Source organism: Lissotriton helveticus, chromosome 12 (assembly GCF_964261635.1).
Source record: "Lissotriton helveticus chromosome 12, aLisHel1.1, whole genome shotgun sequence".
In the NCBI taxonomy this organism is placed as follows: Eukaryota; Metazoa; Chordata; class Amphibia; order Caudata; family Salamandridae; genus Lissotriton; species Lissotriton helveticus.
This window is the reverse complement of record NC_136073.1, coordinates 670,955,944-670,983,667: the sequence shown is the minus strand read 5'-3', so window position 1 is coordinate 670,983,667 and position 27,724 is coordinate 670,955,944. Positions and strand designations below refer to the sequence as shown.

General features: G+C 44.7%; 1 protein-coding gene across 1 annotated transcript in view; it reads right to left on the bottom strand.

Moving 5' to 3' along the window:
- Positions 1-8,620: 8,620 nt before the first annotated feature.
- LOC144798410 (chymotrypsin B-like) overlaps positions 8,621-27,724 on the bottom strand; it is an 84,504-nt gene continuing 65,400 nt past the window's right edge. The window contains exon 7 of the mRNA XM_078669273.1: positions 8,621-8,807. Coding sequence (XP_078525399.1) covers positions 8,646-8,807 — 162 coding nt within the window. The 3' untranslated portion in view covers positions 8,621-8,645. The remainder of the gene's footprint in view (positions 8,808-27,724) is intronic.

Sequence of the window (27,724 nt, the reverse complement as noted above, 5' to 3'; positions counted from 1 at the left end):
TGTGTTTTATACTGCGGCGTGTGTTATGTTATGTTGACCATACCGAATGCAGAATGAACGAGAAATTGCCTTTTCAGGAAATACTGCACCTCGACGTACAGGTAGCTTATGGGCTTTCTCTTTTTTATTTCACACATTTTCCTTCATGAACTAATAATAGTAATTGTTATGAAAAAAGCTGTCATTTGGGCACAAAGTAGCGTATTTTCAGGGAATGACAAAATGGTATTAGGGGATAACGATGAGTTTTTCAAATACGACTAACTCATCAGAGAGGAGAGCCCTTGGCGAGGAATCTGCAGGAAGATTATGTAGTCACCAAAGTTTTCGCCATCAACTTTTTCTTTTGATGAATTCTTTATAGATTTTCCATCTTATGAATGAATCAGAAATAGTGACCTGTCTAAGAGGAGGGATTGAGTAGCGCCTGTTTAACCAAGGAAGTCAAGCAACACAGCCCTGGCAAGGTACCCATTGTTTCACGTTTAGGATTTGAGGCGGTAATGTTTGGCTGAGGTGTTCCAGATGACCACATGTCCATCTTTGCAAATTTTAGCCACTGGAAAACCTCTAGAGAGATCTGTGGAAGCAACCACCACCCTACTGAATTGAGCATGAATGCTGCCAGGAGGGTCTTTCTTGGCTAAACTGAATCGGTTCTTCATACAAAGGATGACCCAAGGGGAAATGATGTATTCGGTCACTACCTAGACCTTTTTACACCCAGAAAAGGCCACAATAGGCTAGCAGTCCACTCTGTCCTGTCCAGTGTTCTTAAAGTGATAGTAGACACAGCACGCCTATGCAGCCGCTTCTCCTTATTGGTGGGGTAGGGAAGAGGGAAGAAAGATAGAAGTGCAATGGACTGGTCAATGAGAAAGGCACGTACAACATTTGAAAAAAAGGCTGGGCAGGTACGGAGGACCAACTTATTCAGAAAGAACACAGTGAAAAGCAGGGGAACTGAGAGGGCCGAAACTTCTCTGAGCCTTAGGGCTGAAGTTATTGCCATCAGTGCTACAGTCTTCAGGGTGAGCAGCCAAGCCAGGCAACTCATTGGATCGACTGGACGTGCCATAAGAAAAGTCAAGGCAGGATTCAAATCCAACTCAGGAACAATGAATGTATTAGAAGGAAACCAGTGAAGCAATCCTTTCAGAAAATGTTGATCTCAACAAGGATGGCTGGTCATGAGGGCACATTAAGGCCGAGAAGGCAGCTAAATCGCATTTAACCTTCAGTGCTGCCAGGCCCCGCTGGGCAAGAGGCCAAGCGATTCTCAGGCCTTCCGTATTGCACCAGTGAACACATTTATTCTAGAGACTTGTATGAATAGATTTTGTAGCAGGTTTCCTGGCAGCCAAGCTGACGGCCACACCTTCATCAGGAAGGGAGAAGAACTGTTGCTGCCAGTACTCGATCTCCTCATGTGAAGCTGTGGTGTTTGGGGAGTGGGATGGAGGATCTGACCATTCAGCTGCAAGAGCAGGTCTACCCTGTGTAGAAGAGGAAGTGGTGGCTGACTGGTGATGGCCAACAGATTTGGCGTACCAGATCCTCCTGACCCGGCCTTGGATGATCAGCTGTGAGCGATCCTTCCATAAATTCTGCAGGATCGTTGTTATGTTGTGCTTACCTTTATTCTTTGTGTTTTGCTTTAAGGCTCGTGTCAGAGCGAGCCACTCTGTAGAATGTAATTACTGCGGTAAGGTTCGTATTCCATGTGTGAGCAGTTGAAGCCTTCCTGAGCTACTGTTAAGCTGTGCTTCCTGGCTCCACCTATTTTATCATCTATCTCAATAAATCCTGTGACATTCAACCTGCCTCCATCTCTACTTTACAATTGGCGACGATCGGGATCGACACCCTGCAACCTACAACCTTGGATTATTTTTTTTCTTCTTTTTCCTCGCCTAACAAGAAGAAGAGAATCGCTTTACAGAAAAGTATTTTTATCTCTCTCTACTATCAATTGAGCCATCTACATTTCAACGATTCAAGCTGGTTCGTATTTTAGCTTTTTATATGGTAACAGAGACTTACTGACTTACAGGCTCCGGTTGGTCACGCATGCCGGCATCTTTCAATCGGGAGCCGAGTTCCAAGCGCGATCTCCCGACGCGCGACCACAGAATGTCTTGCGTCTGTCACACGCTCCTAGTTTAATCGCGTGATGATGTATTCGCGCTAAGGTCACGTTGCGTGACCCAGCGTGGCGGCCATTTTAAATTGGTCGAAGAAATCTCGGAAAGTCATTTACCGAGGCTCTGTCACCGAGGGAGTTAAAAAAAAAAAAAAAGACAATTGAACTTTATTGAACCAGCGCTAATCTATCCTTGGCTCACAATATTTGGATAACGTTCTTTCAACTAAGGAGGATAAGATAAACAGGTGAGATTGTCGGGGCACTTGTTTTCCTTTTAATCAACCAAGTGTATTATTTTAAAACAAGGTACTATTGAACAAACCCTTTACATATTATATATATATGGATTCTGGGGATCAATCTCAAAGTGAAAGTGGTTCTGAAGAAATAATGGCTCAACAAAGTTTTGTTATTAGTCCCCCACAACCTTTTTGGTCTACTGGTTCACAACCTGACATGAAGTGGGTGGAATGGAAAGAATATTTTAATAACTACATATGTGCAATTGACGAGAATGCTAAAATGAAACCGGAACAAAAGAAAAGAATACTTCTACATTCTTTAGGTCCTAAAGGTTTAAAAACGTATTCACGCATGCAAAAACTAATTGATGCTGATTCAAGTGAATTTGACAATGCCATTGCGGATATGGACAGATATTTCGCATCTAAGGTCTGTATAGGTGTAGTGAGACACAAATTCTTCCAAAGAAAACAGAAAAAAGATGAATTAGTTGATGAGTGGGTTGATGACCTCAAAAAACTTGCTATTGACTGTAAGTTTGGAGACCTACATGACGAACTAATTCGAGATCAATTGGTTATGCACAACGACAATTCTCCGATTCAAGATCGCCTCTGGGTAAATGGTGATGCACCTCTTGACGATGTACTTGCGATAATGAGGAAATCGGAAATGTCAGGAAGATGTGCTACTGTAGTTAAAGATACTGTTAAGGATTCAGACAAGGCATCATCTGCTGTCTTTAAAATCCAAGGAACACCAAAATATCAGAATAAGCAAGTTCAAAACAAACATTTTGGTCAACCTTTCAAGAATCAAGGAGTGGATAACAAAATGGATGATAAAAGATGTTACCGTTGTGGTAGCAAAGAACATATGGCTTACTACAAGTCATGCCCTGCCCTACGGAAAAAGTGTAGTGTTTGTGGTCTCATAGGCCATTTTAGCAAAATGTGCCGCAGGCGTACTAACGTCAAATGTATTTGGAATGAGGATGTGAGTGTTAATGAAAGTAGCGAAGAAGATGATGGTTGTGTTAAGAATGTGAGAGGAAATTACATGTTGAGCATTACTGAAGAAGGCAATTACATGTTAAACATTACTGATGAAGCTATGGAAGGCAAACCTATCTGTGAAGTCTCCTTTGGTGGTGTTAAAGTTAAGGTATATGCAGATTCAGGATCTCCATATACGATTGTCAACGAAGAGATATGGAAGAAAAATTTCACACAGAAAATAGGGGATAAGTTAAATGCCTCAGATGTTAGTCCGGTGAGTTATACAGGTGGTAAAATTGAACTTTTAGGCTTCAGATGGCTCACCTTCATATTTAAAGGTAGGGTGACCAGGGGCAAGTTGTACATAGCAAAAAAAGGACCCTCTGTTCTGGGGTGGTATGACCAGAAAAACCTCCATATCATTTTAGACCCCAATAGCAAGGAGAAGGTGCTAGTTGTAGATGAGGGCAGCAAATTGGAAGATATTTTGAAGAGTAAATTCACCAGCGTAGTAAACAGACAGTTAGGCAAGCTTATAGGTTTTGAGCATAAAATCATGCTCAAAGCAAATGCACAACCTAAAGTGCATAAGGTTAGGCCTATTCCCCTGTTGATAAGAGACGAAGTCAAAAAAGAAATTCAGGGTCTATTAGCTAAAGGCGTAATTGAAGAGGTAGACTCTTCTGAGTGGATTAGTCCAATAGTCGTAGCGAGGAAACCCAACGGTAAAATCCGTTTATGTATTGATTTACGCCATCTTAATCAAAATATTGTGATTGAACGTTTCCCCTTGCCCAAAATTAATGAAATGGTTTCCTCCTTAAGGGGAGCGACTTGGTTTTCCACAGTAGACCTTTCCGCTGCATACCACCAGGTAGTCTTGGATCCTGAGTCTAGACATCTAACAGCCTTCATCACACCATTTGGCTGTTTCCAATTTATAAGGATGCCATTCGGCCTTGCATCAGCCGCGGCTGTATTTCAACGCCTAATGCACAAATTGTTTGGTGATATGGATGGCATTTGTTTCTTTCAGGATGATGTTCTGATTGCTGGCACTGATAAAGAGGATCATGACACCAAGTTGTGGAAAGTTTTTAACACACTCAGTTCTGCTGGGTTGACTATTGAACTGTCTAAATGCAAATTTGGGGAAAGAAGCGTTTCATATCTTGGCCATATAATTAGTGAGGGAGTGTCAGACCAAAAGCTTCACTGATAGAAAGTATTGTTACCTCACCTGCACCTGATTCTAAAGAAGGAATCAAATCCTTTTTGGGTATGGCTGAGTATTGTGCCAAGTTCATCAAGGACTTTGCTTCAAAGGTATATAACATCAGATCACTACTGAAGAAGAATGTGAAATTTGAATGGTCTAAAGAGTGTGAGAAAGAGTTTTCTGGGATCAAGTGGGAGCTGCAAAAAGTGAGCGCCTTGTCTAGTTTCGACCCTAATTTAGATTGTTGTCTGACAACGGACGCAAGCGACAAGGGTTTGGGCGCAGTCTTATCACAAGTTGATGGAAAAGGTAAAGACAGAATAATCTTATTTGCATCCAGAGCCTTGTCACCTGCTGAAAGCAGGTACCCTATTATAGAAAGGGAAGCCTTGGCTTGCGCTTGGGCTTTAGAACACTTTCGCGCATTTGTTTGGGGGAAAATGGTTCACATTAGGACTGATCACAAACCGTTGGTCCACATTTTATCCACTGATGGCACTGCTACTGCTTCTGCTAGGTTGGCAAGGATCTCCATGCGTATGAAAGAATACATTTACGAGATTACATATGTGCCAGGAAAAGACAATGTTGTTGCTGATTGCCTATCAAGACTTCCTTCCCCCCTGGAAGAATGCGTGGATGACCCTTGGGGAAACGTTAGTGTGGCGTTTATACACGATTCTGGGTTTCCGGCCATTAGCAGGGAGGATTGGTTAAGAGAACACAATGCTGACAAGGAATTAGTAGAGGTCTCTAAGTTTATTTGTCACGGCTGGCCGAAAGAGAGGTTTTTATCTGGCACTGTGAAACCGTTTTGGGAGGTACGTTCTGAATTGTCAATTGAGAAAGAGGTTCTACTGAGAGGGGACAGGATTGTTCCACCTTCTGGGCTAAGGAAAAAAATCTTAGAGTTATGTCATGAGGGACATTTCGGCATAGTAAGAACTAAGTTATCTGTTAAAAATTTGTTTTGGTGGCCCAAAGTTGACAATGAAGTGGAAACTTTTGTCAGAGGTTGCCCTGTTTGCAGTTCCGCAGACAAATCCTTGAGGACTCTGAGACCAGCTATGAGTGATGGACTCATCCCTAGCATGCCTTGGGAGACTATCGCTGTGGACATATTTGGTCCTGTAGGGGACCCGAAGGAATATGGTTTGGTTGCCATTGATCTGTTTACCAAGTGGCCCGTAGTTAAATTTGTGGATAGAGTGGATACTCAGGCTGTGTTGAAGTTTTTGGATAAAATTTTTATGGTGGAAGGTTTACCCGTTAACATCTTAACGGACAATGGTGTACAGTTCTTGTCCAAAGTTGCTAAAGATTATTTTGTGAAGTGTGGTATTACACACAAAACGACCTCATTGTACAATCCCAGCGGGAATGGAACTGTTGAACGCTTCAACAGAGTTATTAAGGGGATTTTGCAAGCTGCAAATTACAAAGGTTTGGATTGGAAATTGGAAATACAAAAAGCTGTGTGGTCCTACAAAGTGACCTTAAATAACTGCACAGGAGTTTCCCCCTTTGTGATGATGCGTGGCAGGTTACCTAGGAGTAAATTCAACCCTGGTTGGTTATTCAAAGATAATGTCCAACAATGGTCACCTGTGGAGGTCAAGAAAAGTTTGGAATTGGTGCATAACAGGAGCAAGGCTTACTATGATCAGCGCCATGGTGTGAAAAATGTCATTGTAAGAACTGGTGATTGGGTCAGGGTTAAGAAACCGTACAAGGTTTTGAAAGGTGAGAACAAGTTTGATTCGCCTAAACAGGTTCTTGAAGTCCTTAGGAACTCAGTCAGGTTAAGTGACGGAAAGGTTTGGAACCTAAAAGATGTGGCTTTGGATATTTGTCAAAACCATGATGCGGTTGAGATCGTGAAAGGCAAACTTACTGATTTTGATTGGGTTGAGGATTACTTTCAGGGCAGCAGTTTGCAGTCCCAACTTGCGCCTAATGTTTCTCTGCCTCAATTAAGGGAGGAGGATGGGGTAACCGATTCTCATGTTTCTCCTGACTGTCAGACAAGTGAATTCTCACATAAACCTTGCCATGTTGAACAGGAACCCAGCTCAGTTGACACTGGTCACGTGCGTGATAATGTGCCTTCCTTCCCCAATGTAAGTTCTTCTTCTGTTAATAGTGACACTGTTTCAGCACCCACATTACCTGCTGTTAAAGTTTCCAATAGGACGCGAGTTTTGCCTTGTTGGCTAAAGGATTATGTTCAGTAGTATATATTAAGTAGTTATTAATTTCCCTCTTGTTTTCCTTCCTCCTTCCCCTTTATTCCCTTGCCTTTTCCCTTGCAGTTCTCTTTGCCTATTATTGTGAGGGAGGGGGATGTGTTATGTTGTGCTTACCTTTATTCTTTGTGTTTTGCTTTAAGGCTTGTGTCAGAGCGAGCCACTCTGTAGAATGTAATTACTGCGGTAAGGTTCGTATTCCATGTGTGAGCAGTTGAAGCCTTCCTGAGCTACTGTTAAGCTGTGCTTCCTGGCTCCACCTATTTTATCATCTATCTCAATAAATCCTGTGACATTCAACCTGCCTCCATCTCTACTTTACAATCGTTGAAAGAAACAAATTCATTGAACACTGCTCCAGCACATTTATGCTCAGAAGGAGACCAACGTCCTCCCACCTTCATGTCGCCCAGATGGGCACCCTTACCCAATGAAAAAATGTCTGTGACACAGTAGTCTGCGCCTGCAGATGGCCAAAGGGACGATGCACCAAACGGTTGGAGGGATCAGGCTACCGGTGCAGATCCAGATGGACTGGAAAATACCCATATGTTTCCTAAAGGAAATGGGTCAAACAGATGATAACTGGCAGACTTCAGCTTCTTCTTGGGTACCGGGCCCCGAAGCCTGTCAAGGCATGGAGTCAGGAGGCATTGGGATCAGAGATGCTGGCGTGGGCTAGCCCACAGGATGCGTGAGGTTCACCCTTGGGGGGTAGTCCAGAAGGTACAAGAGCCATCAGGAACAAATCAAACATCAACATCCAGAAGACCTGGACCTGTGCAAGGTTGCCGATGGAGCAGGCTTTATTTTTTTAATGTTGGGAATTTCTTTGATGAAGAGGAAGATGCTGGTGTTGGGGTATGGTACTAAGATTCCTAACACCTGGAGCAGTACCATTTCCTTTAGAAAAAAGAGGATTTTCCCTACTCATTGTGCTTTTTGTGAATATTTCTGGAAAGGTCTGTTTTGGATATCATTCCCAATCAGGTCACTTATCTGAAGACAATGCGAAGCGCTTCAGCGAATCACTGTGGAGCCAATCCAAAAAATAGTTTGACCTGCCAATTGGCTTTTGGATAACTCAATGAACATGAGTTGCAGGCCACTCCGACATGTTCCTAGCACAGACATCATGAGCAGATGTCATGTGGTACCGGCATTAACATCTTGTGGCACTTCAGCAGGATTATAACCTGAAGGTTTTCAGGAGAGCCATTTGACCTAGCCGCTGTCAAAATACCGAGGAACTTAGTTGGTGAAGCACCAAGAGAGCTCCTGACCCCAGTCAATGGGGCTCAGATAAACACTGAACTGCCACAAGCTCTCCAGTTGGCACCTAATATATACACAATGTTGCCATGCTGAAATCTCATGGCATCACCTGGTGCTGCAGGAGTTCTGTTGCTGGCGAAAAGTTTTTCAGATGGATCCATCACCACTATTGGTGCTAAATTGAAACAGAGTCGATTCCAAGTGTGTACATCTTCAAAAATACATGCACAAGACTATGGGTGCATCACACTTTTTTGTGGGTGTGTTTTTACCTAGTAAACATACTACTGTAAACCAATTGAACCTTTAATAATCCCTACCCCTGCCATTTCCCCCTCCACCCAACTTCTTCATTTTGGCTTGGCCAGATATTGTCATACCGCTCCCTAAAATACAGAATCTTTGAGCCAGGCCCAAATCCACGTAACTAAAACAGAGTAATTGAGCGTCACATTCATTCATAACAGTCAGACGCAGATTTTTTTGACAGATCGTTTGTTCTTTTTCTTTTCTTTATTTTAGTTAGATGCAATAGCTTGGTCGATCCAGCTACGCAGGTAGGTTACGCGTGCGTATACTGCAGGTGATGTTACATCGCAAGCACCTGATCCCCAAGAGACAACTCCCACCAGGTACCATGGCTCCCCCTTCTGGCAGACGAGGGGTCCTCCTGAATCACCCTGAAGATAAAACAAAGTCAGCATTAGAATCAGCTCAGCTCCCCTCTTTGCAGACACTGACCCCGCCCACCCATCGATAGGCCACAGCACATCAGAGGGTACAGTAATCTGCTCTCTCCTTTGTCCTTGCTCACCTCTGCTAGCATCTTTGGGGAAGTATCAGTGCTAAAAAGAGCCTAACTGCTGAAGACAAAATACTGAATTGAAAAGTAAATGATCTGTATTTTCTAAGATGGTCACCATCAGACGAGAATGAGAGCAGTAAGACTAAAGGGGTGCAAGCTCATAGGTGTGGTAGGAGTGCTCAAAACATGAGAAAGTGGATGGTTACATTTTCCTATTACATTGTGTAGGTGACAGATGCGGCAAGGTCCATCCATTGAAACTTTCTTTCAAAGAGGATTCTGGATCTGTCTGACGGTATTCTATATGAAGGCATATCCTCATCATGATCAGAAATAGATTAAATCAACCATCACAGTCATAAAAACACAAATATATCAACATAAAATACAAAAGTACCTTGAGCAGAAAAAAGACCATGCTCAGCAAAACATTGTATATAAAGTACAAAGTGTAACTAGAGCAGTAGACTCAATCGAACAGTATGTCATAGCCAACATAAATATGTTTACTCTGACCAGCCACAGGGCCTCATAATGAATGAATGAATGAATGGAGTCTTGTAACGCGCAACTTAGCCCAAGGGCATCAAGGCGCCTAAAGATCGTACAGCTTGTAATTCTTCAGATGCAAGACTACAGATAGGCCTCAACAAAGAGCCACATTTTTAATGCTTTACGAAAGAGCATGATAGAGGATTGTCCTGTCAAGTCGGAGGGGAGAGTGTTCCACAGCCTAGGGGCCAGGGAGGAGAAGGCCCTCCCTCCCCACCTAACTTTGTGGAACCGAGGGACAGACAGAAGATTTTTAGCAGCCCCTATAAATACACTCACTCCCAAACATGTATAGGATGGATTTAACATCAAAAGACTGACATTAGCTGAGTTGCAACCTTAATGCCCAAAGGGAGGCAGCAATGAGTGGAAATGTCCTTCTTGGGAGACTGCAATATTGACAAAAAAGCACTGGCAAAGCCCAAGAGGTCTGACCGTAGATGGCAGTTTTTTGGGGGGGATTTGCCAATGCTTGTTTCATTTAACATTATTGTTGAGGACGTTGGTGGGCTTACCTACCTGCAGGGTGGGATACTATGCAGAATGGAGCAATAGCTGGAGGCGGGCATTGAGACTGTCGGAGATTGCTTTGAGGATAGACCATGCGTAAGTTGGACTTACTGATAGAGGAGAGTGGTCTCTCTGGCGCCCAGTTACTCACAAATGGGGCAGTTGGAGCGGTCATGTGGAATTTGTGGGCTGGGGGACAGATGGATACTCGGATGCGTGAGTTGCTGCAGGTCATTCTAACCTCTGGGCACATCGCCATTGGTTGTTCTCTTGGTTGTATTGGTCTGCACTAGGAATGGTCACTCACGACTCACCAAGTAGACGTCAGTGGTGGGATGCAGCCCTTGGCAGGGTGCTATAGGACAGGGAATGAGACACTTCCACAAGGTTTTGAGGAATACGTGGTTCAAATATACGCAGTTTAACTACAACCATACCACCTACTTAACCACCCACAGGATCAATGCCAAGTAGCTGTCTGACCACCTGCACTGCCCCTGTTCTACCCTGAGAGATTCTGGGTTTTTGCATATGGTGTGGGAATGCCCTGTGATTCAGCAATTCTGGAATGATGTGATAGCTGACGTGGAACGTACCCTGGACAGGAGAGATGTAGGCTCCAAGGCAATTGGTCCACAGGGCAGTTATCCCTGCAACAGGCAACATAAAGGGAGGAGATAGGTTCCTTGATTTAGCAATGGTTCTGGTGAAGAGGGACATTGGCCAGCATTGAAGTTTGTGAGACGGACCCCAACATACTAACTGGCGTGCGTCTTTAGAGCAATGGACCAGGGGGGAGGCTGCAGCACTGTGAGATGAAGAGAGGCAGGGTGTGAGGAGGCAGCCTAAAGCGAGGATCTGGGCAGAGATGACGGAGGCGTTTCTTGCCTGTGACTGAGAAGTGATACTTACATCTGACCATGATAGTGATTGAGAGAAACGAGGAGGGAGGAGTAGAAATTAAGAATATCTGTACACATCGCTACCGGTACTGCCAGACTCATGGCATGAGGTGAGGAGTCCTGGGACTGTCCAGAATAGCCCCCGTACTGGCCTATTCCAGTGTGTTTCATTGTTTATGTTCTTCTTGTTTGCTGAGTTGAGTGTGTAAATGAGGACATGACCTGTTAATACGTGCCGGCTTAGGAGACATGGTCTGTACCTTAATCTTTGAATTTCTTTTCTATTGCATTCACTGAAAGCAAAATGTCTTTTTAGTAAAAAAAAAACAAAAAAAAAAAAAACCATTGCAATAGTAGGGAATTACCATGTGTATGGATGTGCTTTTTGAGAAAGGGCAGAATGTTGTCACTCTCAGTCAAGATGCCAGTGGCTGAAGTGCACTGACCAATTGCCCAGTGCTAATTGCTGTAGTGGGTGGAAGAAAAGTGTGAAGGATGGCAGGGGCGGCTCTTCCGCAGTTGCGTAGGAGCGTTGCCTCACTGCATGGCGCAGAAACAGCAAACGAAAAATAAAAGGATGCTCTGAACCAGCTTAAACATGAAGAGGTGGGGCATGGGAGGGGGGGGGTAAGAGTGCGTGTGCACTCCCTAAGTGCTCATGTGTGTTTGGCTGGCCGTCTCAGGCCAATCAAAACACACATGCGCAATTAGGTTTACTCCAGCTCAGCTGTTCTGAGCAGCCGAGCTGGAACAACCCCACAGACTCCCAGGCCTGAGCTGAGCGTCTTTCATGAACGCTCAGACCAATCCCTGTGCTGCTCTGCAGCACAGGGATTGGCTGGGACTCTGTGCCAGGGGCTGCTGGGACCCAAGAAGAGGCCAGCAGGAGGTACAAGACGCGACGTGGGAGGTGGCCAGCTGCATCAGGTAATTTTTTCATTATTATTATTAACCTGTGTCATTGCCCTGCACTCCTCCCACCTGCCCCACCACCCTTTGGTACTTTCAGCCGCCACTGAATGACGGTGTAACTGACCAGTGGATTTAGAGGACTGGATAAACACCCCCATGAGTAAGTATATAATACATATAAAAGTAGTAAAAATATAAAGCTCTTGGTTGATGCCAGACCTAATAGGAGGTGCATGCCTGTCACAGAGATAGCAAGGTGTATGCGTTTCCATGGCAACCATTGTATTCTTGCGTTTGGGGCAAGGCTCCAGAAATGTGATTATGGGCATGCCTTGAAGACAGACACCCTCCAGTCCACATAGCTTTCACCACACACGGGGAGTACTTAAGTGAGTTAGTGCATCCCCTCTGTGTTCAAGCATGCTTTCCACCATTTAAGACCTCACCAGTCAGAAGACCAGATAACCCCTGCTCAACGCCCAGCCAGAACACCGAGTGACTGTGGCCAGTCGCAGTTTGCGCCCGGCGTGCCTACTGCAGCGGAATCAAGCGGAACACAAGGCCTGTATGGGAAGACCCAAGGTGGAGTGGAGCTGGTGCTCAGCAAGAGCACTAGATTGGAAGACCGGTGAAATTTTGTCCTAAAAAGTGGAGACCTTAAGTCTGAAAAGGAGTGGCAGCCTGGAGAGAGAGAGAGACTGGCAGAGTTTACTGAGCGGGGAATCAACAAGTGGACAAGAGGTTCTGGGATCAACATCTTCTGACTGAGGACTCTGTTCTGCATTAAAGCATCTGCTTGTTTGGAGAGACAGCTGGATGCAGTTCTTTGCCCAGAGAGCGAGAAGGCTGGACGGAGAGGACTTCCCTTTTTGGATGGACAGATATTTGCTTCTGCCTGCTTTGCAGCAGGAGACAGAGTGGGTGACATGCGACTGGCTAGCTGCTACAAATAGCATGTAATTATTAAAGCAAGCATTGAAAATGCAATAGGATTCGCCTTTTATTAAGTTAAAGTCATTTGCTTTGCTAATGGTACTGTATAGTAAAGCAAATGGCTTTAACTTAATGAAAGGCGAGACCTATTGCATTTTTAATGCTTGTTCTAATGTGGATTATTCTATTTTCTAGTATTGGGCTACATTCCATTAAGATCGAGGCTCACTGAAGGCCTGTAGAACAAGCTTTTACAAACAAGGTTAACAAGGTAATAAATCTAACAAGCCTCTAATTTACTGGGATTACTCATCCCCGTGCACAGAGAGTTTTCACAATCACACAAGTCAAGAATGCATAGGTACTCTTCACGACAGACACAACAATTCCAAGTTGCTGAAGCAGCAAGCAGCTGCCCCGAGAGACTGCTCTTGCACTTGGTTAGGCTACATATTAATAGCCTTGCGAGTCTTACACTTCTTAAATCAGCAACAAGCCTGACGGGGTGTGGATACCCTGCCATGGGACTTTACGATTTCCCTGCTGCTCAGACAGGCAACTAGAAAGACTTGCGCCACCGTAAGCAGACGTTCTCGTCGCCTTTAAATACCATCCACTGTGAGCTTCCAGTTCTTCAGATTGGTGAATGGTCTGCTTTCATCCACCAATAGTCCAAGGGCCTCATTTATGAGGCCTTGCGTGAGTTTTGCGCTTCCGATGCGTCACTTTTTGTGACGCATCGGCGGCGTAAAACATGCCTCCTGTTGCGCACTATTTACATCTAAGCAGATGCGTCACTTTGTAAACCCCTGCGCTACATTATACCTGCGTCAGGTATAATGTATGCAGAGGGGGCGTTCCCCCGCAAAAAGCCTTTTCTATGAGATTTCACTGCGTCACTTTTAGGACGCTGTTGCGTCAAAATCTTGCGCCTGCCTCACAGCAGGCGTAAGACTGACGCAAGCCCTTTCACATGGGGCTTTCCCCATGTGAAAGGACGCATTGCTGGAGTTGCGTCACTTTTGTGACACACTCCAGCAATGCGGCACTTTTGCGCCTACAGATACATCAGAAATACTGACGTATCTGTAACTCCTTGCGACATGTATGACGCATCAATCATGTCGCAGGGAGAGCGCAGTGAAAAGTGACGCATCGCTATTTTCACGCAGCGATGCATCACTTTTCATAAATGAGGCCCCAAGAACATATAAACACAGACATTCCACACAGGGAGGTTGGCAATGTGCCGGCTGCCCCTCCATGAAACAATGAGTGAGGCACAGGGTGTGAGCAGCCTGCAGGAAGGGGAACCCTCTGCTTATATGTGGGTCCCTGCGGGCTTTTCAGCAGCAAAACTCTGCGGAATATATCATTCACCAAGAGAGAGTTAAAGCCTCGCTAGCATGGCAGTAATTCCTGTTTTAATTCACTTTTGCTACCTCTTGTATTTTGTTTGCTTTTGATACATGCACATTTGCCACCATTGCCTCATGTTACGTAACGTTTGTTCTTGTGCGTTGAGTGTCTGCCTTTTATTATATTATATGTCATGCCAGTTGTATACCTCTACTTGTACTTTGTACGCTTTTGTAACATGCACACATGTCGCTTTTTCCTCTTGTAACGTACCGTTTGCTACCTCTTGTATTTTATTTGCTCTTGATACATGCACAATTGTCACTATTGCCTCATGTAACGTAACGTTTGCTTTTGTAACATGCTCACTTGTAATTTTCTCCTCATGTATCCTTAACGTTCCTATTAAGCGCTCTGACACCTTCGGGTAAAGTCCGCGCTATATAAAAACGCATAAAATAAATAAATAAATAAAAGAGCCCACTCACAACAGGAAGAGTGATAAGCGCCGGGGGCACCACAAAGAGAAACCAAAAACTAGAACAGCCTGGCCCGGAGGCTACTTTCGGCAGTGACAGGCGGCACAATGATACACAGCACAGTCCAACATGGCGGCCTTCAAGTGTACACACAGTGCTGCAGGTCAACACAAACGTGGGCTGTGTGAGTGCGCATAAACCACCCCTTGAAGAACGTGCATTGTACCTGCTGTGACTTTCATCACCAATAATATATCCTAGGGAGAGCAGTAAAGAAGGGGTGCAATGTGCCGGCCCCTTTAGATAAACTCAGACTTGCACTCAGTCGAGCAAGGAAAGGTGCAGTGGAAGCCAAGACAGAGCTGGAGACTTGATAGAAACTGTCTATCTTTTCTGAATTTCTATGTGTTCGTCTTCTAATCTATTCACTATTATCATTTTAAACCAAGCTATTCTTCTCTTCACACCCACCCTAGACGAGTCTGCACTGATGGGGAGAGAGACCTTGGTTCTAGAGGATCGTGTTGTCTTGGTGGTACAAAATGTTCCCTGTCCTATGTAACCCAAAACCCAAAGCCTGTTGTTCATTTTCTCCGTAGTGGACAAGGGTTTTAGGAAAGTTGGTGGGCTCCTGGTCTAGGATCGCTTGAAGTCACCTAAAGGCAGGATGAGCCTTGTACAGCAGGTACAGGATATCGAGAAGTAAGGGGCAACACGTGCTAGAACAGACAACAGGACAGCTGGACATCCTTTGCACATTACTGGTAACTCTTATTGCTCAACCAATGTGTGCAGTTCCGTACAGAGTCTGCACAGTTACGGAAATGTTTCTCCATAATAGTAAGTATCTTTGCTCGATATAACCTTACAACATATCCTCTGTGTCATCGGGGACACCATTTCACAATCATGACCTTTATTTATACAAACCATTGTAAAGGAGGAGTATTTGGTTCAGTTGAAGTGAAGCAAGACTACAACTCCCAGAATACACCAGTATTGCCCAAGACTGACTTAACGTTTAGCCACCCAAAGTAAAAAAAAAAATACCCAGTGCTGTCAAGTTATCGCTTGTCAGGTGAAGGAGCCCGTCCAGTCCTGGTTGTATTCTTAGCATTCTTGCAAATTTACCTTTAGTTAATTAGAAGCCTGCAAATCCCTGGGTGCATAGTTTTTAAAAAAAAGTAAAAATGGGCAGGCTCCCCTAGCCTGGCATGCGGCAACTTGAGCACTCGCTGTTGAATACCATCAACTTAGATAATTATAGCACCTGTTAATTGGTCACCTGGAGGGAGATTAATTTGTGAATGCTCAGTAAACAGACATATTTATTCGAACGCTTGTAGGGATAAGCAAGCAGGCGCTGTTATACACTACGCAGGGCCGGCTCTATGCTCATGGTGGCCCTGGGCAGGGAGCGTAGGTAGGTGGCCCGGAAGAGGGGGTCCGGGCGGGGCGAAGCGCGCAGGCCAGTAAAGAGGGGAGGGGGTCAGGGTGTTTAGAAGTGGAACAGAGCCGGAGGCCGCCAAATCCCTGCCAGGGGCCACCACGCAAATATGTATCCATCCTCAGAGGATTAATATATTAAGGATATATATTGGCGTGGTGGCCCCTGTGGTTTGGTGGCCCTGTGCAGGTGCACAGCTTGCACATGCCTAAAGCCGGCCCTGCACTACGCGAGAGAGGATGTGATGTGGTGGCTTCTCAGCTAGATATGAAATCTGTCTACGCGCTTTCTAATCACAGCTTCTCAAAACAGCCACACCGTGTGATCCCCGACAGTTCACTGCATCTCACGTGCTTGGGATTCTTTACTAACCAGCGTGTTTAGAAATACACAGGAAAATCTTCGGTTTGCACCAAACCAGGTGGGCAGTTTATTCGTGACAACCAGAGTACCCACACCTTCTCTGGCTAAGAACCACCCTCACATCCATGCTGCTCCCCCGTGTCCCTTCTGGGTCAAAATGATAACATGTTTCAAATAACTTTTTAATTCCCCTAAGGCCGCTCCAGGTCAGAGCCGGCCCTTGCTGGGATAGTGCCATGGGCGGAAATAAATTTGGTGCCCTTCCTGCAGCTGGTGAATAAAATAGGGTAGCAGGGGGTCCGTTTTGTGTTCACATGTCATTGAAACGTTAAAGCAGTAATTCACCTCCAAACACAAAATTCTCGGCACCGCCCCCAAATATATTGATTCACTCTTGCATAGCTGGAGTATGCTAATGCTGAGGTGTTGGTGGTGTGAATGGAGGTGTTGGTGTGTGTCGGCAGGGGGTGAAAGGGAGATGGGAGGCGAAGAATGGGGTGTAAAACGGCAGCCCTGACTGCCCGAGCTTTGCACAAACTTTGCAAGGGGGAAGATCTGCACGGCTTCCGCCTCCCATGCTGCGGGCGAGTACGCCCTTCTGAATTGTGGCTCCCTGGGCCCAGCTCGCCCATCCCAAAATCACAAAATTCGACCCTGCTCCAGGGAGTGGAAGATACCACACATGCAAAATATTTATTGTTTATCATGACAAAGCTCGGGACTGATCAAAACGACAAACCTCGGACTATGACCTCTCACCTTGGTCTACGGCTTCACACGCACGGCTCCCTGCTTCCTGAACACACGCCCCACGTCCAGGGCAGGCGGAGCGGCCCTGACTGGCTGAGCTTTGCACAAACCTTGCACGGGGGAAGATCCGCACGGCTTCCGCCTCCCCTGCTGGGGGCGAATTTCGCAATTCCCCGATGCTGCCCCCGAGACAGCATGGCACTTGTAAACAAAACAGAGTGCGAGAGGTTGGGGTTTCAGTGTCCGCAAACGATATAAAATAGTAGGAATATATTACTTTTTATAAAACAAGTTCCATGAAAGTGAAAACGATCGAGATTATAAAAAAAAACAAAAAAAACAAGCGGCCGTGAAAGTGAAAGCGATCGCGCGAAGGCCGGGCCACGCTAATGAAGCAGCATTTTCGTTGCTATGGCAACAAAATGGCGTGGGACGGTCCACAGTCCCTACGGACACACGCATGCTGTTTGCTGTGGACAAATGGCGAGAGCAGCCTTGTTTGTCCATGCAGATGCATGCATGAAAAGCCCTTGCAGAATTGATTCCAAAAGGTACTCGCAATAGCGAGTGCAGCGCATGCGCTGCTTTCACCAGGAGAGACCTGAAAAAGGAATGATCTTTTTAAACTGTTCAGATACTTTGAGGCTGGGAACATTTTAGTGAGTTTTTGATCAATGCAGACTTTCAGAGGCCAGTTGTAGGTAACAGCTACAAGCGGAGAGGCACTCAGCACAGGAATCTGAGAGAGGAGTCATGTTGTCCTACAGAGATGGTTAAAGGCACCAACTTCTCAAGAGCTTGCAAACATGCCTTGTAATGCCGAAATCTCACAAAAGAGTGAACTCGGCTGAACTGTTGCCTCAGGACTGCGTCTGGATCACATTTATCCTAGAGGTCATTGTGCGCCATCTAGACGGTCGGGGAATAACTCTAACATACAATCAAGAAATAAACTCCTGCAACACATCACTGCACAAAGGCACCACCAACCCTGGCTATAAGGTGTACAGGGTGTCTGCACGCTGTACCAGGGTGCAAGTCATACTGGAATTTGTTGCTTTGTCAACTTTGGATTGTTGTAGATGCAGCTTAGCTGTCAGCCTTGCTGTGGTCTCTGGGTGTGTGGCACTTATTGTGACTGTAGTCTGAGTGGAAGGTGGTATGTGTACTGTCAGTGTAGAAGGAGAGAGGTTTCTGCCCAGGATCAGTCAGAGAGGTGAGCAGCAGAAATGCTGACCTCTAGATGCATGCTCGACGGGGTTATTGCACTGAGGACTTACTTCAACTTCTCCCTGAACTTTGAAACAGGTAATAAACTCATGAAAGGACACCTTTGGCAACAAAGATGGGATTCAAACCTACCACCTTGGTTCTGAGATGTAACTGTTCTGTTACTGACAGAAGATGCGCTCTCTACAACCTTCAGTCCAGGGGTTGGGTACCGCTAACTCTGCTGGGTAAAGCTCTGACATTGGGGATCTTCTAATGGACCCAGCTCACTACTAATATTCAGGGGGAAAATAGTTGGATCCGTTTGCGTGGTCCCTACAGGTACTGCTCCATACATATTGTGTAGCCCCCATCTCTTGCAACACATAATCTGAGGTGGTGCACACACACCTTGCTTGCTATATACACAAGAGTCAAGGTGCACTAAACTCCTCTAGAAGTACTAATTAATTATCCGCTGCAGACAGACAGACTCTCTCTAGAACAGACAGACGGACCTGTTCTAGCCATTCCGCTCGAGAAAGATTTAGGGGACCGAGTTGGCTGGTACAGTGCTTGGAAGCCGATGAACAGTCTCTACAACTCTTGTGCCCCATCCACAAGACGCAAACATCGCTTCTCGCCTGTAAATCATTGACATTTTTATGTTTTGAATCCTTTGCAGTGTAATATTCTACTAAACTCCATTACATTTCTTACAGGTCCCTAAAACGGTGTCATCTCTTGATCTTTGTAAGCCTAGTGTTCAAACGGTCCTCGAATCAGGTTTAGAATCTGATGCTGTCATTGGAGATAAACCACTATTCCTTTAAATTGGTAAAGGAGTTAGAAAACCAGATGGATCATGGATCGGCCTTACGGATGTCATGTGAATTATTCTATCAGATGCACAGAAGTACAAAGTTCCCATGGCAAATTTATTTATAAAGCTTTATATAGCGCGAACAAGATCCCGAAGGATATCAGAGCGCTTTACAATAGTAGTTTAAACACGAACATTAAAAGACTAATTTGCATAGACTAGATTTTGACATCTTTAGAGTGGTGGCCTTTGTCAGTGCACCCTGCAGGGGATAAATATCAGTGATTGGAGGGACATTTGGGTTCATGAAAAGAGACAATATATTCCTGTGATTGTATCTCAGAACATTGTCATTCAAAAATACCGTAGCCAGAAACTAAATTGTAGTAAAGGTATGTATATATAGATATCCCAAGTGAAGGTCGACCATCTTTTGGGTACAGAATTCCCACATGCAGTTCATCTGCACATGTCTGTATCTTCTCTTATGGATATTTTGAAAACTCTTCTTGTGCCAATATGTGGATAAAAGGATGGTGGTAGAATTGAACATGTTCCTACAAAGGTTTCCTTTATGTACAGGAGCGGATCTTCCTATGTTATTGGCCTTATGTAGGATGTAAATCCTGTTAGTGCAGGGAGACAGAGAAGACATTTGCCATGTGGGGGTATTTAAATGCTATTGCTACTTGCTATCCAGTCCTCATATGTGAACACTTGAGCCCAAGTTAGGCTCAGCCACAACAACATTGGATCTGAAAAATACTTAATTAATCATTGACTGAAGGATGGGTACATTTTAGCAACACTGCTTTCTGCTTTTCAGTCAATGTTGAAGATTTAGCTGGAGGAATTTATAAGACACGGGCTTTTCTCCAAAGTTAGAGTGAATTTATGTCCCTCGACTACAAAATGTATTAAATTTAATTTAGACCCGCCCATTGTTGGACTCTGCAGCGCATTGACCACACTTTATAGTCATAACAAATGTAGTATGTTTGAAGTGTTCATCTAGAAAACAAAGCTAGTGCTCTTCGGTAGATGGCAAACCAATGGGAAAGATGCACAATTGGAGATACAATGTTAGAACAGGCTGTGAATTACAGCTATCTTGGTATACAGTTCCATTAATTAGCAGTGATCTCAATGTCATCTAGCTGTTTTGAAAACAAAGCCGGACTCAGTTTCATATACTCTTAGGTGTGAACACACCAAACTACTCCAGCACACGCTGGCCTTGCTGCTTGATATAATCAAAGCAAAATGAACACTTTTATCCGAGGCAATGCAGGGGATCTGGCCAAGTAGCTCGATGTTGTACAGTGTGGTACATAGAGAAGTGCGACTTGTGTCTACTTTGTGGATTTTGATAAACGGAACAACTTTATTGAAGCTTTGTTTAGCACTGGTGGCTAATGTTGTTAATTTCTGCTTTAAACATCGATGTCATAAGAGCGATATGTTGAAATAGTTGATTTGGGAGACTTTAACAAATTTGGCTTCAGCAGTGTGTTGTTCAGGTAGTGATACCACCTAGGCCTACATAGAGATGAATTAGACCTGAGAGGGCTGGGACACTGAATCCACCCTCAAGAATTTAAAGAGGCGTTCTATTGAATTTAGGATTGAAATCCTGTGGAGGAGGTTATTTGGATATTTTGTTTAGAGCGATAATGCTTTGCTTCTGTAATGTTGGGATCATGCATTATTGCTATAGTTGAGAATGGCTTTGCCCAAGTCAGACTAGTAAGTTGAATTCTAGGTAAGATTTATTTTAATTCAATTAGGAGAATATAGATGTCCTATGAAGCCCTTTTGTGGTGCACAGTTTGTGCATGTGTCAGTCCTTCAACATTGTAAGAAAAAAGTGAAGAAGTGGAAATTACACTTTAAAGAAGGAACGGGTTCACAGATATATTTATGCAATATAAGTATGCCTGAAGAGCGAAAATGTGCAACTTTCCTTCTGTGATAGGTGAGGTGCTAATTCATAGCATGCAGAATGCTACAGAGGACCATCTCATCAGTGTTATTGTTATTGTTATATGTACTTCTAAAGCGCAACACTCATCCAACAAGGATATCACGGCGCTAAAATTGAACAGTAAACCATAAGCAAGTTTCCAGGGACTACTATCATACTATTTAGGGAACAATGCAGTTTTTAGTTTTTTTCTGAAAGTGAGGTAACAATCAGTACATCGTAGATCGATAGGCAAGTCATTCCAACACTTAGCGGCAAGGTGCGAAAAGGCACGCCCACCCATCCTGGATAATTTTATTCGTGTGGTTCTCTCCATCTCATAAACAATCATCAGCTTGAAAACCATCCATCACATCTGTATCAGGTTTGATCTCCCAGAGAGTTTTGCTCCCTCTGGTTTGCAGGCGGAGACCATGAGAGGAGACCAGGAAGGCACTGTGAGTATTGACATCACAGATGCCATAAAAGGGACCCGCTGCAGGCACTGGTGCACCTACATTCCATGACAACCCTTCCTGCTCTTGGATATAAAGTTGGCTTCTGTGTGTGCGAAGATCTCACTCGGCAAAGCATGTTGCCATTCTTCTCTTGTGATGAGCCACCGTGTGTCACATTTGAGTCTCCCATTTTATCTGAAATCCTATCATAATATATTCATATTTTTTAATTCACTTTAATAATGTTTCATTCTTTGTCTGCACAAGCAATAGGATGTTGGGTGAAGCTTCCACCATTTTATCATTCCAGTGCTTGGAATCCGTAGACCGCTCCTTTTTGAGGAACATTTATTTATTTATTTAAACTTATAATACGCACAGCTACCTACAGTGGGTTTCCCGGCGCTAGGGATAGACTCGAGAAAGAAAAGCAGGTAATAAAGATGGAACTGATACATCAAACAGAACACTCAAAAAGCAAAGTTTTGAGTCCCTTCCGGAAACGAAGCATGTTTGTCTCCAACTTTAAAGTCACCGGTAAAGCATTCCAAAGCTTAGGGCCTAGGTGGGAAAAAGACCGACCACCCATTTTTACAAGCTTAAACCTTGGAATGATGAAATCACCATTCTCGGATGATCTCAACATACGGTGAGGTTTATAGGGTTGCATCAGATTCTGTAAATATTTAGGCGCCAAGCCTTGCCTGATCTTAAACAGATAACACAAGGCTTTAAATTTAATGCGAATCGGAACTCTGAGCCAGTGGAGATCGCGCAAGGCGTAGGCAGCAGAAGTTCTTCTTGGGACATTACGGAGGAGACGGGCAGACGCATTTTGCACCACTTGAAGAATTTTGGTTGTTGCTACGTCGGCTCCGAGATAGAGAACATTACCGTAATCCAGGCGGGAAACGACCAACGCCTGGACAACAGTTCTCTGGGAAGATATGGGCAGCATCCATAAAAATTTTTGGAGCCATCTTAGAGTAACAAAACAGATGGCAGCCACCTTTGTAGCCTGCTGTCTCATGGATAGTTTTTCATCCACAAGGAATCCAAGATTACGAACTACCGCCTCTGGTTGTGGGAGCGGCCCCATATTACTAGGCCAATGCTGGGGGCCCCAGAGATCTTTATTCTTGCCCAATATCACCACTTCCGTCTTCTCCCCGTTTAGCTTAAGACAATTCCTCTGCATCCACTGGGCTACAAGCGATAAACCGAGCTTCAAAGCAGAGGGGTTGTTCCCGTCTTTGCCTGATAGGGAGAAGACGATTTGGGTGTCATCGGCGTAGGAAAATAGCGTCAACCCCGCATCCTCCACGATAGTAGCCAGGGGTTTGATATAGTTGTTAAACAGTAGAGGGCTGAGTATAGACCCCTGGGGGACGCCGTGCGCTGATGGACAGATGGCAGATGCTGCTGTCGCTGAAAAGACCTGGAAAGTGCGCCCACTAAGAAAGGCGGCAATCCAGGCTAGTGCCGAGCCTGCCACTCCCAGGGACCGGTGAGAATTCAAAAGAATGGAGTGGGACACGGTATCGAACGCGGCGGTCAAATCCAACAGGATGAGTGCAGATGTTTCCCCACGATCGATACCGTGTCGCAGACTCTCCGTAACTCCAAGGAGAGCAGTCTCGGTCGAGTGATGAGCTCGAAAGCCGGACTGGGATGGATGCAGAAATCCCGAGCTCTCCACAAGATGATTTAACTGAGTGTTAATGTGTCTTTCCAGAATCTTCGATAGAATGGGCAGCAAGGAGATAGGTCTAAAATTAGACAAGTTGGAAGCATCCGCACCTGCCTTCTTCAAAAGGGGCACCACCATCGCATATTTCCAGTCCTGGGGTACATAAGATTCAATTAAAGACGCATTTAGCAGTCTCATGAGTACCTGATGGGAATTGGAATCCAATAGCTTCAGAATTTTAACAGGTAACGGGTCACGGGGAGAGCCCGATCTTACACTGTTCAAGCAGGAGAGGAAAGAGACATCATCTAACAATTGCCATTCCGTGAGCTTCACTGTGGCGAGGGAGCATTCCACTGGCAATGTAGATTCTGTCTGGAATTCCTCCACCACAGAAGGAGAACCTAGTGAGGCATAGATGCGCTCAACCTTAGCAATGAAAAACTCAGCCAAAGCTTTACATTGAACCTCATCCAATGCAAGGGGAGCTGGGGTAGTATCTGCTCTGGTCAATTTCTTGACTACAGAGAAGAGGACGCGAGAGCTATTCTGTTGAGGTTCCGTGACGATTTGAACCCGTGTTTTTAACATTGTCGCAAATACATAATTTTGGTATCAGTGAACCGCAAATGATCCATTTAGTATATCCTGGTGTTTTCGCTATGCTACGAGCAAGAGCACTCCCGTTATGAACACATTTCTGATCTACCCGTGGCATCCATCTTAGAACAAGGAAGCCATTTTGTATTCCTTGCCCTCACATAGTCAATGGACACGCAATGACCTCTTTTTCATTTAAGGACACGTAGGCTTTAGCCGGCAATTCACCTTGCTAGTGACACGTGCACCTTAGGCCAGCAACGCTGTAGCAGCATGACTCGGCAAGAGCTGCCTCCCCAGCCTGAGGCCAGTCCTGCTATACTGGTTCTCGTGTTCGTTGGCCTGATCATGATTAGACGGCCGAAGCCGGTAACCGTGCCCATTTACGACCCACAAACATCTCTTATCCTACTTTTCTATCTTCTGCACCTGGCTCTGCTCCTTTCCCTCTGGGCCTTTATTAGGGGGAGGTAACGAAATTTACGATGAGGCGGTCCGAGTCTTGAATGAAGAGTTGACATGGGAGTATGATGGAATAGTGGGAACCCCTCGTTCGTAATGTTTTGACATCAGATATTGTTGACGATTCCTGTGCAACGCCAAATATTTATTGTACAAGATACAAAGGTTTTGGAATGTGCTAACATGTAAAGAATTTGCCTGAAGCCCAATATTCAGTATATAAGGAACAACCCTCTTTGTACAAATTGAACAGGCTCCTAGATACTGCCCATGTGTAGTTTCTGTGACTTCTGTGTCCCTGCAGTAATAAACCTTTGGTCTTTGACGCCACCATCGAGAAGCCCGTGTTTCTGTTTATTTTTGCACCGAGACAGGTAGAACTCCGGGGTCTTCGGGTGTTATCCCTGACACCTCTGGACAGAACCAAAAAGGTCCAGAACTCCAATTGGCGCCCAACGTGGGGCGACGTCATTCGGTACCGGTCCAAAAGCCTGAAGAGTTCGAGAAGCTTCGTGTGAAGATTTCAGAGGGAGGCGCCCCACTTCATCGATCCCGGCATATCGCAAAAGTGGCCCGACGTTCTCTTCCACGAGGGTTCCCGTTCAGACGGCTGCAGTGGTCCGTTGCCTTGACCGTCGCCCTGTCTTGGACCCGAGGTGCAGTCCTTAGTACGGCGAGACGTGACGGGTTTCTCCTTGGTGACGTCTTCAGTGCCTCAGTTAAGTATTAAGTGGTTGATAGTTGGTTACTTCGTAAGGGTTGCTCCTGTTTGGATAATCCTTTTAGTTTTTGGTTTGGTTCGGTTTCATAAGATTATCACTTGTTATTCTGGTTACGATAATCATTCAGTTCAGTTCGGGTATCGATACGTTTGTCTGTTCTGGTAGGCCTAAGTTCTTGGTTCAAGTGCGCACCTTTCTTTTGGTTTGTGTTTTGTCTGTTTTGTGTTCCGGGTTATAAAATGGTAAGTCGGAAAAATTGTATGTTGTCTTGTTTTAGTTGCAACAGGGATTCCCAGTTGGAGGACTCGTGTTCGGTTCCTCCGATTGGAACTCCCCTTTATGATCTATATTGCAAATTTGGTGTGGGCCCTATCTCTTATAACGAGGTATGGATCCACTACACAGAGAAAGATGGTGTCCTTAGTTGGCCACTGCATGGTAGTTTCGAACCTCAAGTTCTTGATAATTTAGAAACGAAATTATTCAAGAAGAAAGCCCGGCCGGCAATGTTTGATTCTTTCCGTTATTGGCGTAAGGAATCTAAACAGAGAGAAATTAAAAAGTTGAAGAAAGAACAGAAAGAGCAAGAGTTGACCTTAGAACAGTCTGCTAAGCAGCTGCAACTCAACGAGTCTGAGAAGGCGATGGAGGTGGCCAATAGAGAGCGTAATTTAGCGATAGACAAGTGCTATCCTGCTTTGCCATCGAGTACAGCTAAGATAGTAGAGGACCCTGAAAAGGATCCCCTGTTGTCTTACTTGTTACGATCACCCCCACCGTATGCACAGGGTGCTACGGCTCCACCTATACCGAATGTTCAATTACCGGTTGCTGGACAACCTGGTGTTCCCGCTCCTCTGAATCAAGTTCCTGTACCTCCTGTGGTCACTATTAATGTTCCTTCGGCACCCCCTCTTTCAGGGTTGCCGGCTTCTTTACCTATACCTGTATCGCTCACACCTGCTAGTTCACAAGCTGGTTTGCCCGCTACTCCTACTGTTCCTGATCTATCTGTTCCAACTGCTACTCTATTTACTGCTTCTGCTAATATTATGACTCCACTTTCTGTTCGTCGAAGAATCACTGATTCTGTCTCTAACATTCTATCTCCCTTCTATAAAACTCTGATTAAGACTCCTACCTCTGACTCTGTGCAGAGACGTAGTCAGCTTCCTAGTACTGAAGAAAGAGGAATATTAGATTCCACTGCTCTTAGATGGATTTCGAAAGTTGGAAGATATAATGTACAAGATGTATTAGATACATTTATGCAATGGAACGAACCGACACAACGATATGTGTTTGATGAAATGTGCTTCCTTCTACGTGAGGAATTAGAAGAGGATGACCCTGAATCAAATCTAGAAGAATTAATTAATGTTCAGAAAGAGTTTGCTGCAGGTATGATAGTTGGACAAAATATAAAAGAAGCGATGGAACTGATTTTAAGTTATAGGAATGACCCATCCCTTCGTTCTCCGAGGGAGTCAGAGAAACGTAGTACGAAACAAAATCGTCAATATCCAATGGGAGAGGTTCCACCAATTTGGCGTGAAGCTGTGCAAGCTAATGTAAACCTTGGTATTGCAGCCGCTCCGGCCCAATTCCAGAGAGTATGGATACATATTCCATGGAAGCGAGCTGAAGTATTAGCAGTGAAACAGGCCTTGCCAGATCCGCGTAAAAATCCTGCAGGATACTACAAAGAGTTGGCTCAGACAGTTGACGCTTGTGTATTAAATCTAGCTGACATAGATCTGCTATTTGGTAATGTAGTACCGCAACCAATTTGGGCTAAAATTCGTAAAGAGAATCATCCAGTTGCCCTAGGTGGTGATTGGGCAGCTATAATTGCAGCGGATGGTCAACAAATAGGTGGTTCTAAACCTGAACCCTTAATTGCTAATTTGCCTGGTAGAATAATCGATTTAATGAAAACCCTAATGCCAGCATTACGCGTTAACTGGGACAAATTGTCCGCGTGCAAACAGAAGAAAGACGAAAGCGTCTCCGACTTTTTCACAAGATTCGAGGAGACTTTTGTGGATCATAGTGGTCAGGATATGAGCACAGAAGGAGGCCAGAGATTATTTGTTGATAAATTTGTGCACAATCTGTTGCCGGAACTTAGTGGTAAATTAAAAAATTCTGAAAGCGCGTGGGCTGTCTCTACGACTGCGCAAATACTTGCGACTGCCCAGTACTATGAAAATAGGGACAAAGAGGAGAAAGAAAAATCAGATAAAAAGACGAAAGAGTTAAAAACTAAAGTTCTTTTACAGCAAGCATATCCGCCTCGCACCAATCAGACCAATACACAGCAAGGGTCATATCAAAGAACGGAGTATAATTCTCAGAGGCCACAGTACCAATGGAATCAGTGTGCTTATTGCAAAATGGAAGGCCATTACAAGACTGAGTGTCCGGTACGGGCACAAAATAATGCTGCGGCAGCTCAGAGAGGTCGTGGTGGTTATATGCAGAATTCTAGAGGTCGAGGAAGAGGTGCTATGCCTCCACAGACAAGTGATCGCCCTTCTAATTATTTCGACCAACGAAATGGACAATCTGCCCAACAGAATAGGTCTCAACAGTATCATGTTGAAGATTACTATGAAGCTAGTGAGGAAGTTCAGCCAAGGGAGTACTAGGACAGCC